Source organism: Petromyzon marinus, chromosome 76, assembly GCF_048934315.1.
Source record: "Petromyzon marinus isolate PM22_M1 ecotype Great Lakes invasive population chromosome 76, UKy_Petmar_22M1.pri1.0, whole genome shotgun sequence".
Classification (NCBI taxonomy): Eukaryota; Metazoa; Chordata; class Hyperoartia; order Petromyzontiformes; family Petromyzontidae; genus Petromyzon; species Petromyzon marinus.
In genome coordinates, this window is record NC_133742.1 from 5,451,208 (window position 1) to 5,464,110 (window position 12,903).

The 12,903-nt window shown below is 50.3% G+C and overlaps 1 protein-coding gene across 1 annotated transcript in view; it reads right to left on the minus strand.

Annotated features, from left to right (window-relative positions):
* LOC116958363 (uncharacterized) overlaps positions 1-12,903 on the minus strand; it is a 46,459-nt gene that overhangs the window by 15,566 nt on the left and 17,990 nt on the right. Inside the window, exons 2-3 of the mRNA XM_076056545.1 lie at positions 5,934-6,241; positions 453-524 (exon numbers count right to left, since the gene is read on the minus strand). Coding sequence (XP_075912660.1) covers positions 453-524; positions 5,934-6,241 — 380 coding nt within the window. The remainder of the gene's footprint in view (positions 1-452; positions 525-5,933; positions 6,242-12,903) is intronic.

Sequence of the window (12,903 nt, forward strand, 5' to 3'; positions counted from 1 at the left end):
GAGACACAGAGACACAGAGACAGACACAGAGACACTGTGTGTCTCACCCTATCTGCAGGCTTGACAGTCTTGTGCTCTAGACACACACACAGAGACACACAGAGACACACAGAGACACACAGAGACAGAGACACACAGAGACACACAGAGGCAGAGACACACAGAGACACACAGAGACAGAGACACACAGAGACACACACACACACAGAGACACACAGAGACAGAGACACACAGAGACACACACACACAGACACACACACACACACAGAGACACACAGAGACACACACAGAGACAGACACACAGAGACACAGACAGAGACACACAGAGACAAAGAGAGACACAGAGACACAGAGACACACACACAGAGACACACACAGAGACAGAGACACAGAGACACACACACAGAGACACACACAGACACAGAGACACACACACACACGGTGTCTCTCACCTTGTCTGCAGGCTTGACAGTCTTGTGGTCTAGACGTGAGATTCCCGTTTTGGCCAAACCCTCCAGCTTCCTCTGCAGAGACACAATCAGCAGCAGCATCAGCATCATCATCATCAGCAGCAGCATCATCATCATCATCAGCATCATCATCATCATCATCAGCAGCAGCAGCAGCATCATCATCATCAGCAGCAGCATCATCATCATCATCAGCAGCAGCAGCATCATCATCAGCAGCATCATCAGCAGCAGCAGCATCATCATCAGCATCATCAGCAGCAGCAGCATCATCATCAGCAGCATCATCATCATCAGCAGCATCATCATCATCATCAGCAGCAGCAGCAGCATCATCATCATCATCAGCAGCAGCAGCAGCATCATCATCATCATCAGCATCATCATCATCAGCAGCAGCAGCATCATCATCAGCATCAGCATCATCAGCAGCAGCAACATCATCAGCAGCAGCATCAGCATCATCAGCAGCATCATCAGCAGCATCATTATCATCAGCAGCATCAGCATCATCAGCAGCAGCATCAGCAGCATCAGCAGCATCAGCATCATCAGCAGCATCATCATCATCAGCATCATCATCAGCAGCAGCAGCATCATCAGCAGCATCAGCATCATCATCGTCAGCATCGTCATCATCAGGATGTGGCTTAGTGAGTGAGTGGGTGAGTGAGTGTATGAGTGAGTGAGTGGGTGAGTGAGTGAGTGAGTGTATGAGTGAGTGAGTGGGTGAGTGAGTGAGTGAGTGTATGAGTGAGTGTATGAGTGAGTGAGTGTGTGAGTGAGTGTATGAGTGAGTGGTTGAGTGAGTGAGTGAGTGGTTGAGTGAGTGAGTGTATGAGTGAGTGGTTGAGTGAATGAGTGAATGGCTTAGTGAGTGGTTGAGTGAGTGCATGAGTGAGTGAGTGGATGACTGAGTGGTTGAGTGAGTGATTGAGTGGTTGAGTGAGTGAGTGGTTGAGTAAGTGAGTGGGTGAGTGTGTGAGTGAGTGGTTGAGTGAGTGGGTGAGTGTATGAGTGAGTGATTGAGTGAGTGATTGAGTGGTTGAGTGAGTGATTGCGTGGTTGAGTGAGTGAGTGGTTGAGTGAGTGGTTGAGTGAGTGGTTGAGTGAGTGGTTGAGTGAGTGAGTGGGTGAGTGTGTGAGTGAGGGGTGAGTGTGTGAGTGAGTGGTGAGTGAGTGAGTAGGTGAGTGAGTGAGTGGTGAGTGAGTGAGTGGTTGAGTGAGTGGTTGAGTGAGTGGTTGAGTGAGTGGTTGAGTGGTTGAGTGAGTGAGTGAGTGGTTGAGTGAGTGAGTGGTTGAGTGAATGAGTGGGTGAGTGTGTGAGTGAATGAGTTAGTGGTTTAGTGAGTGGTTGAGTGAGTGAGTGAGTGTATGAGTGAGTGGTTGGGTGAGTGAGTGGTTTAGTGAGTGGTTGAGTGAGTGAGTGAGTGGATGAGTGAGTGGTTGAGTGAGTGAGTGGATGAGTGAGTGGTTAAGTGAGTGGTTGAGGGAGTAGCTGAGTGACTGAGTGACTGAGTGACTGACTGAGTGACTGAGCGAGTGAGTGGTTGAGTGAGTGAGTGATTGAGTGAGTGGCTGAGTGACTGAGTGACTGAGTGACTGACTGAGTGACTGACTGACTGACTGAGTGACTGACTGACTGAGTGAGTGACTGAGTGAGTGGTTGAGTGATTGAGTGGTTGAGTGACTGACTGACTGAGTGACTGACTGAGTGAGTGAGTGACTGAGTGACGGAGTGACTGAGTGACTGAGCGAGTGAGTGGTTGAGTGAGTGAGTGGGCAGTTGAGTGAGTGAGTGGTTGAGAGAGTGGCTGAGTGACTGATTGACTGACTGAGTGACTGAGTGACTGACTGACTGACTAAGTGGGTGACTGACTGACTAAGTGACTGAGTGAGTGACTGACTGACTGAGTGACTGAGTGAGTGACTGACTGACTGAGTGACTGACTGAGTGACTGAGTGACTGACTGACTGAGTGACTGACTGACTGACTGCTCCCCACCTTGGCCCGAGCCACGGCCAGCCTGGCCCTGGCCCTCCTGCCGTAGTAGAAGTGACTGAGTGAGTGACTGACTGACTGACTGAATGAGTGACTGACTGACTGAGTGACTGACTGAGTGACTGAGTGAGTGACTGACTGAGTGGCTGAGTGACTGACTGACTGACTGAGTGACTGACTGAATGACTGACTGACTGAGTGAGTGGTTGAGTGAGTGAGTGGCTGAGTGACTGACTGTGTGAGTGACTGACTGACTGAGTGACTGACTGACTGACTGAGTGACTGACTGAATGACTGACTGACTGAGTGAGTGGTTGAGTGAGTGAGTGGCTGAGTGACTGACTGTGTGAGTGACTGACTGACTGAGTGACTGAGCGAGTGAGTGGTTGAGTGAGTGAGTGGTTGAGTGAGTAGCTGAGTGACTGAGTGACGGAGTGACGGAGTGACTGACTGAGTGACTGACTGACTGAGTGACTCACTGAGTGACTGAGCGAGTGAGTGGTTGAGTGATTGAGTGGTTGAGTGAGTGGCTGAGTGACTGACTGACTGACTGAGTGACTGACTGAGTGAGTGAGTGAGTGACTGAGTGACGGAGTGACTGAGTGACTGAGTGACTGAGCGAGTGAGTGGTTGAGTGAGTGAGTGGGCAGTTGAGTGAGTGAGTGGTTGAGAGAGTGGCTGAGTGACTGATTGACTGACTGAGTGACTGACTGACTGAGTGACTGACTGAGTGACTGAGTGAGTGAGTGACTGAGCGAGTGAGTGGTTGAGTGAGTGAGTGGTTGAGTGAGTGACTGAGTGACTGACTGAGTGACTGAGCGAGTGACTGAGTGACTGACTGAGTGACTGACTGAGTGGTTGAGTGATTGAGTGGTTGAGTGAGTGACTGAGTGACTGAGTGACTGACTGAGTGACTGAGTGACTGAGTGAGTGACTGACTGAGTGACTGACTGAGTGAGTGACCGAGTGAGTGAGTGGTTGAGTGAGTGAGTGGTTGAGTGAGTGGCTGAGTGACTGAGTGACTGAGTGATTGAGTGGTTGAGTGATTGAGTGGTTGAGTGAGTGACTGAGTGACTGAGTGACTGACTGAGTGACTGACTGACAGACTGACTGAGTGACTGACTGACAGACTGACTGACTGAGTGACTGAGTGAGTGACTGACTGAGTGACTGACTGAGTGAGTGACCGAGTGAGTGAGTGGTTGAGTGAGTGAGTGGTTGAGTGAGTGGCTGAGTGACTGACTGAGTGACTGACTGATTGAGTGACTGACTGACTGACTGCTCCCCACCTTGGCCCGAGCGACGGCCAGCCTGGCCCTGGCCCTCCTGCCGTAGTAGAAGTGACTGTGTGAGTGACTGACTGAGTGACTGAGTGAGTGACTGACTGAGTGAGTGAGTGACTGACTGAGTGACTGACTGAGTGAGTGAGTGAGTGACTGAGTGAGTGAGTGAGTGACTGACTGAGTGACTGACTGACTGAGTGACTGACTGACTGAGTGACTGAGTGAGTGGTTGAGTGATTGAGTGGTTGAGTGAGTGGCTGAGTGAGTGAGTGACTGACTGAGTGAGTGAGTGACTGACTGAGTGACTGAGTGAGTGGTTGAGTGAGTGAGTGGCTGAGTGAGTGAGTGGCTGAGTGAGTGACTGAGTGACTGAGTGAGTGACTGAGCGAGTGAGTGGTTGAGTGAGTGAGTGGTTGAGTGAGTGACTGAGTGACTGACTGAGTGACTGACTGACTGAGTGACTGACTGACTGACTGCTCCCCACCTTGGCCCGGGCGACGGCCAGCCTGGCCCTGGCCCTCCTGCCGTAGTAGAAGTGACTGTGTGAGTGAGTGACTGACTGAGTGACTGACTGAGTGACTGACTGACTGACTGAGTGACTGACTGAGTGACTGACTGAGTGAGTGACTGAGTGACTGACTGACTGACTGAGTGACTGACTGAGTGAGTGACTGACTGACTGACTGAGTGACTGACTGACTGACTGACTGCTCCCCACCTTGGCCCGGGCGACGGCCAGCCTGGCCCTGGCCCTCCTGCCGTAGTAGAAGTGACTGTGTGACTGACTGAGTGACTGAGTGAGCGAGTGACTGAGTGACTGAGTGACTGAGTGAGCGAGTGACTGAGTGACTGAGTGACTGAGTGAGTGACTGACTGAGTGACTGAGTGACTGAGTGACTGACTGAGTGACTGAGTGACGGAGTGACTGAGTGGTTGAGTGAGTGGTTGAGTGAGTGATTGAGTGAGTGACTGACAGACTGAGTGAGTGACTGACTGACTGAGTGACTGACTGACTGAGTGACTGAGTGAGTGGTTGAGTGAGTGGTTGAGTGAGTGACTGAGTGACTGAGTGAGTGAGTGACTGAGTGACTGACTGACTGACTGACTGACTGAGTGACTGACTGCTCCCCACCTTGGCCCGGGCGACGGCCAGCCTGGCCCTGGCCCTCCTGCCGTAGTAGAAGTGACTGTGTGAGTGAGTGACTGAGTGACTGACTGAGTGACTGACTGACTGAGTGACTGACTGACTGACTGACTGAGTGACTGACTGAGTGACTGAGCAAGTGAGTGGTTGAGTGATTGAGTGGTTGAGTGAGTGACTGAGTGACTGAGTGACGGAGTGACTGAGTGAGTGGTTGAGTGAGTGGCTGAGTGTCTGAGTGACTGACTGACTGAGTGACTGACTGACTGACTGCTCCCCACCTTGGCCCGGGCGACGGCCAGCCTGGCCCTGGCCCTCCTGCCGTAGTAGAAGTGACTGACTGAGTGACTGAGTGGCTGAGTGATGGAGTGACTGAGTGAGTGGTTGAGTGAGTGGTTGAGTGAGTGACTGACTGAGTGACTGAGTGACTGACTGAGTGACTGAGCAAGTGAGTGGTTGAGTGAGTGAGTGGTTGAGTGAGTGGCTGAGTGAGTGACTGAGTGACTGACTGAGTGACTGAGCGAGCGAGTGGTTGAGTGATTGAGTGGTTGAGTGAGTGGCTGAGTGGCTGAGTGTCTGAGTGACTGACTGAGTGACTGAGCAAGTGAGTGGTTGAGTGATTGAGTGGTTGAGTGAGTGACTGAGTGACTGAGTGACGGAGTGACTGAGTGAGTGGTTGAGTGAGTGTCTGAGTGACTGACTGACTGACTGAGTGACTGACTGACTGAGTGACTGACTGACTGACTGCTCCCCACCTTGGCCCGGGCGACGGCCAGCCTGGCCCTGGCCCTCCTGCCGTAGTAGAAGTGACTGTGTGAGTGAGTGACTGACTGAGTGACTGAGTGACTGACTGAGTGACTGAGTGACGGAGTGACTGAGTGGTTGAGTGAGTGGTTGAGTGAGTGATTGAGTGAGTGACTGACAGACTGAGTGAGTGACTGACTGACTGAGTGACTGACTGACTGACTGAGTGACTGACTGAATGACTGACTGAGTGACTGTGTGACTGAGTGACTGACTGAATGACTGCTCCCCACCTTGGCCCGAGCCACGGCCAGCCTGGCCCTGGCCCTCCTGCCGTAGTAGAAGGCCGCCCAGGCCACAGACGCGACCACCACGACAGCAAACGCCGTGGACACAAACACGATCGGCGTGCGCATCGAGGGGGTGAACGAGTCCCCAGGGGTCACCTGGACCCCCAGGAGGACCCCCGCGGAGGGGGCGGAGGAGCCCCGGGGGACCGCCTCAACCCCCTTCCCCAGAGCCCCGACGGACCCCCTCAGCAGCTGCTCCAAGAAGACCCCTCGCTCACCCGTGATCATCAACGTCGGGATGCGGACACCCTCTTGGTGTCGGGGGGGAGAGGGGGGGGGTAGGGGGGGTAGGGGGGGGTAGGGGAGAGGGGGTAGGGGAGAGGGGGTGGGGGGGTAGGGGAGTGGGGGTAGGGGAGAGGGGGTAGGGAAAAGGGGGTAGGGGGGGTAGGGGAGACGGGGTAGGAGAGAGGGGGTAGGGGAGAGGGGGTAGGGGAGAGGGGGTAGGAGAGAGGGGGTAGGGAAGAGGGGGTAGGGGGGGTAGGGGAGAGGGGGTAGGGGAGAGGGGGTAGGGGAGAGGGGGTAGGAGAGAGGGGGTAGGGAAGAGGGGGTAGGGGGGGTAGGGGAGAGGGGGTAGGGGAGAGGGGGTAGGGGAGAGGGGGTAGGAGAGAGGGGGTAGGAGAGAGGGGGTAGGAGAGAGGGGGTAGGGGAGAGGGGGTAGGGGAGAGGGGGTAGGAGGGGTAGGGGAGAGGGGGTAGGAGAGAGGGGGTAGGGGAGAGGGGGTAGGGGAGAGGGGGTAGGAGAGAGGGGGTAGGAGGGGTAGGGGAGAGGGGGTAGGAGAGAGGGGGTAGGAGAGAGGGGGTAGGGGAGAGGGGGTAGGAGGGGTAGGGGAGAGGGGGTAGGAGAGAGGGGGTAGGAGAGAGGGGGTAGGGGAGAGGGGGTAGGGGAGAGGGGGTAGGAGGGGTAGGGGAGAGGGGGTAGGAGAGAGGGGGTAGGGGAGAGGGGGTAGGGGAGAGGGGGTAGGGGAGAGGGGGTAGGGGAGAGGGGGTAGGGGAGAGGGGGTAGGGGGGGTAGGGGAGAGGGGGTAGGGGAGAGGGGGTAGGAGAGAGGTGGTAGGGTATTTTATTTTTTATTTTTTATCATTCTGAATGTGTCACTAACAAACAAAAAACAAAGATCCCCCGTGTAGCCTGTAACAGACTGTAGGGGCAAGTGCTGTTAGCGAGCACCTATGAAGGCCGGAACGGTACACGAGGGGGTGGGTGGCCAGCACCACGCCGGACCGCCTTTGTATCCCCAGTGGCGATGTTTACACACCGCACCAGGGACTCATTTGAGGCTGAGTGGACCTAGGGGAGGCCCCAGGACCGGTTCAGAGAATCGTCACCGGTGGTGTTGGCCGTGAGCGGGAATCAAACCCGGCTAGCCGGGTTCATAGCGCAGCGTAGCGATAACCACTACACCCACCACTCCCCACACTCACTCACACACTCACACTTACACCACCACTCACACACACTCACAAACTCACACACACTCAGTCACACTTACACCGTCACTCACACACACACACTCATACACATATTCATACACACATACATACACTCACGAGCCTCCTCCACAGAGGCCGATCTTGACACCGCTGGTACCAGTCATCGGCAAGTCCACTCAGCTCCACGTCCTCCTGTACCACGTCACTCCATCTCTTCTCTAGCCTGTGCCGCGCCCGTTTAGCCCCCTCGATCCGGCCAAACAAAAGCTGTTTCGGCATGCGGTGGCTGGGCATGCGGGCTACATGACCCAGCCATCGCAGCCTTGCCTGCCGGAGGAGCTCACCGATGGGACCTTGCCCAGATCTTTCAAGGATTTGTGAGCTCCTCGCACAATCCAACCTGCTGGTTAAACCCAGGATGGATCGTAGGCAGGCCAGCCTAAATGTTTCTAACCGGCGAAGATGTTCCATTAGGGGGGGTCCACGTTTCGCAAGCGTAGAGAAGGGAGGGAATGACCGTGGCCGAGAAGACCTGAAGCTTCGTGCGGAGCGACAGACCAGGTAGCTTCCACACAGCGTTACGCAACCGATGAAAAGATATTGCCGCTCGACTGATTCGGAGTGAGACCTCTGCTGTTAAACTGGAGCCGGTCATAAGCACACTGCCCAGGTATGGGAAACTCTCCACTCTCTCCACAACTGCCCCATCACCGATTGGGAGTTGTGGGGGTGGAGTGTCCGATGGTGCAAAATACCCACGCACACTCACACACACCCACACTACGACACACAAAAACAACAACAACCGCCATTCGCCACTAAGTGGCGGTGACGTCACCACGACGCTTGTGCCAGGCTATGTGCACCCTGAGGCCACGTGAAGTGTCGAACGCCCGCTGGCAGGAGGTCAGGGGGTAGACCCAGCAGGTGCCACGGGTCGACTGACTGAGATGAGTGGCTGATGCACCACCTGTGCCCCCTACTGTGCCAACCTGCTGTGCTTTAGCCACCCGGCGCTCCGCTCGTTGTTCTGAGCGTCGCTCCTCCGCCCTCCGTTGTTGTTGGAGGGCGACTGCCTCCAACTGCCCAGTAGCGTCCTTCACGAGCCTCCTCCACAGAAGCCGATCTTGACACCGCTGGTACCAGTCATCGGCAAGTCCACTCAGCTCCACGTCCTCCTGTACCACATCACTCCATCTCTTCTCTAGCCCGTGCCGCGCCCGCTTAGCCCCCTCAATCCGGACGAACAAAAGCTGTTTCGGCATGCGGTGGCTGGGCATGCGGGCTACATGATCCAGCCATCGCAGCCTTCCCCGCCGGAGGAGCTCACCGATGGGACATTGCCCAGATCTTTCAAGGATTTGTGAGCTCCTCACACAATCCAGTCTGGTTAAACCCAGGATGGATCGTAGGCAGGCAGCCTAAATGTTTCTAACCGACGAAGATGTTCCATTAGGGGGGTCCACGTTTCGCAAGCGTAGAGAAGGGAGGGAATGACCGTGGCCGAGAAGACCTGAAGCTTAGTGCGGAGCGACAGACCAGGTAGCTTCCACACAGCGTTACGCAACCGATGAAAAGATATTGCCGCTCGACTGATTAGGAGTGAGACCTCTGCTGTTAAACTGGAGCCAGTCATAAGCACACTGCCCAGGTATGCGAAACTCTCCACTCTCTCCACAACTGCCCCATCACCGATTGGGAGTTGTGGGGGTGGAGTGTCCGATGGTACAAAATACCCAGGCAGGTGCTTAGTTTTGGTGGGGCTGATGGTAAGGCCCCACCTCTTAGTGGCACGCTCCAGTCTCAGCAGCAGCGTCTCCAACTCCTCCTCTGACTGAGCAGCTATTACTAAATCATCAGCATACATAACGTGGTTGAGCAAAAGGGAGCCATCCCTTGACCGCACCCGGGCATCGATCAGCCTCCCATTATATCTGTACCATATGGAGATTCCCCCGGTACAGATATTGAAGGCTTCACGAACTACGTGGTCAAAATAGATGTTAAATAATGTGGGAGCCAGAGGACATCCCTGTCGCACCCCAAGGTGTACAGGGAATGGTTCTGACTCCCGGCCACGTAGTTTTACCCGGGCCCGCTCACTGTCATGAAGGTCCTTAATGATCACACACACTACAACACACACACACTACAACACACACTACAACACACACACACTACAACACACACACTACAACACACACTACAACACACTACAACACACACTACAACACACACATTACAACACACACACACTACAACACACACACACACACTACAACACACACACACACACTACAACACACACACACACTACAACACACACACTACAACACACACACACTACAACACACACACACTACAACACACACACACTACAACACACACACACACACTACAACACACACACACACTACAACACACACACACACTACAACACATACACAGTGGGGGGTGAGAGACAGGCTGTAGCTGAGTCATTGACCGGGAGACAATGACTCAGCAACTCACACAACACAACACACACACAACAACACACACACAACAACAACACAACAACACACACACAACAACACACACACAACAACAACACAACATCAACACACACACAACAACACAACAACAACACACACAACAACACAACAACCAACACACAACAACAACACACACAACAACACAACAACCAACACACACCAACAACACACACAACAACAAAACAACCAACACACACAACAACAACACAACACAACAACACACAACAACAACACAACACAACAACACACAACAACACACACAACAACACAACACAACAACCAACACACACACAACAACAACACAACTCACGAACACAACACACAACAACACACAATTCTACACAGCTTAAAGCTTTCGTGACTGCAAGGATCCACACTCTTTGGTTCTATTCGGTAAAGTCACGTCGTGATTTATTGGTGTTTTATTTTTTACCCTACGTGACTTTAACAACACACAACTGACGCACGAAAAAATAAACCTACCATTAAAATTATAGACTGATCATTTCTTTGTCGGTGGGCAAACGTACAAAATCAGCAGGGGATCAAACACTTTTTTTCCCTCACTGTATACACTGCTACACTACACTATACACTACTACACTACACTATACACTACCACACTACACTACTACACTATACACTACCACACTACTACACTATACACTACCACACTACTACACTATACACTACTACACTATACACTACACTATACACTACCACACTACTACACTATACACTACTACACTATACACTACACTATACACTACCACACTACACTATACACTACCACACTACTACACTATACACTACTACACTATACACTACACTATACACTACCACACTACACTACCACACTACACTACTACACTATACACTACCACACTACTACACTATACACTACTACACTATACTATACACTACTACACTACACACTACTACACTACACACTACTACTACACTATACACTATATACTACACTATACACTACTACTACGCTATACACTATATACTACACTATACACTACATACTACACTATACACTATTATACACTACACTATACACTACACACTACTACACTATACACTACTTCACTAAACACTACACTATACACTACTACACTATACATTACTACACTACACTATACACTACTACACTAAACACTACTACACTATACACTACTACACAATACACTACTACACTATACACTACTACACTAAACACTACTACACAATACACTACTACACTATACACTATGCACTACTACACTACACTATACACTAGTACACTATACACTACTACACTATACACTACTACACTACACTATACACTACTACACTACACTACTACACTATACTACTACACTACACCACTACACTATACACTACTACACTATACACTACTACACTACACTATACACTACTACACTACACTACTACACTATACTACTACACTACACCACTACACTATACACTACTACACTATACACCACTACACTACACACTACCACACTATACACTACCACACTATATACTACTACACTATACACTACTACACTACACTATACACTACACTACTTTACACTATACACTACACTATACACTACACTACCACACTACACTATACACTACTACACTACACTATACACTACCACACTACTACACTATACACTACTACACTACACTATACACTACTACACTATACACTACACTATACACTACTACACTATACACAACTACACTATACACTACACTATACTATACACTACTACACTATACACTACTACACTATACACTACCACACTATACACTACCACACTATATACTACTACACTATACACTACTACACTACACTATACACTACCACACTTACACATCGCCCCTCCACCCCTTCCTCTGCCTCATCTCCTCCCTGTTGCATCACTACACTATACACTACACTATACACTACACTATACACTACACTATACACTACACTATACACTACACTATACACTACACTATACACTACACACTACACTACACACTACACTATACACTACACTATACACTACACTACACTATACACTACACTATACAATACGCTATACACTACACTATACACTACACTATATTATGCACTACACTATACACTACACTATACACTACTATACACTACACTACACACTACACTATACACTACACTATACACTACACTATACACTACACTATACACTATATTATGCACTACACTATACACTACACTATACACTACACTATACACTACACTATACACTACACTATACACTACTACACTACTATACACTACACTATACACAACTACACTATACACTACACTATACTATACACTACTACACTATACACTACTACACTATACACTACATATACACTACTACACTATATACTACACTACTATACACTACCACACTATACACTACACTACTATACACTACATATACACTACTATACTATATACTACTATACTATACACTACTACACTACAGTACCACACTATACACTACTACACTACACTATACACTACTACACTATACACAGATCTGTAAAGAGGAGTGGGACAAAATCCCTCCTGAGATGTGTGCAAACCTGGTGGCCAACTACAAGAAACGTCTGACCTCTGTGATTGCCAACAAGGGTTTTGCCACCAAGTACTAAGTCATGATTTGCAGAGGGGTCAAATACTTATTTCCCTCATTAAAATGCAAATCAATTTATAACATTTTTGACATGCGTTTTTCTGGATTTTGTTGTTGTTATTCTGTCTCTCACTGTTCAAATAAACCTACTATTAAAATTATAGACTGATCATTTCTTTGTCAATGTGCAAACATACAAAATCAGCAGGGGATCAAACACTTTTTTCCCTCACTGTATACACTGCTACACTACACTATACACTACTACACTACACTATACACTACCACATTACTAC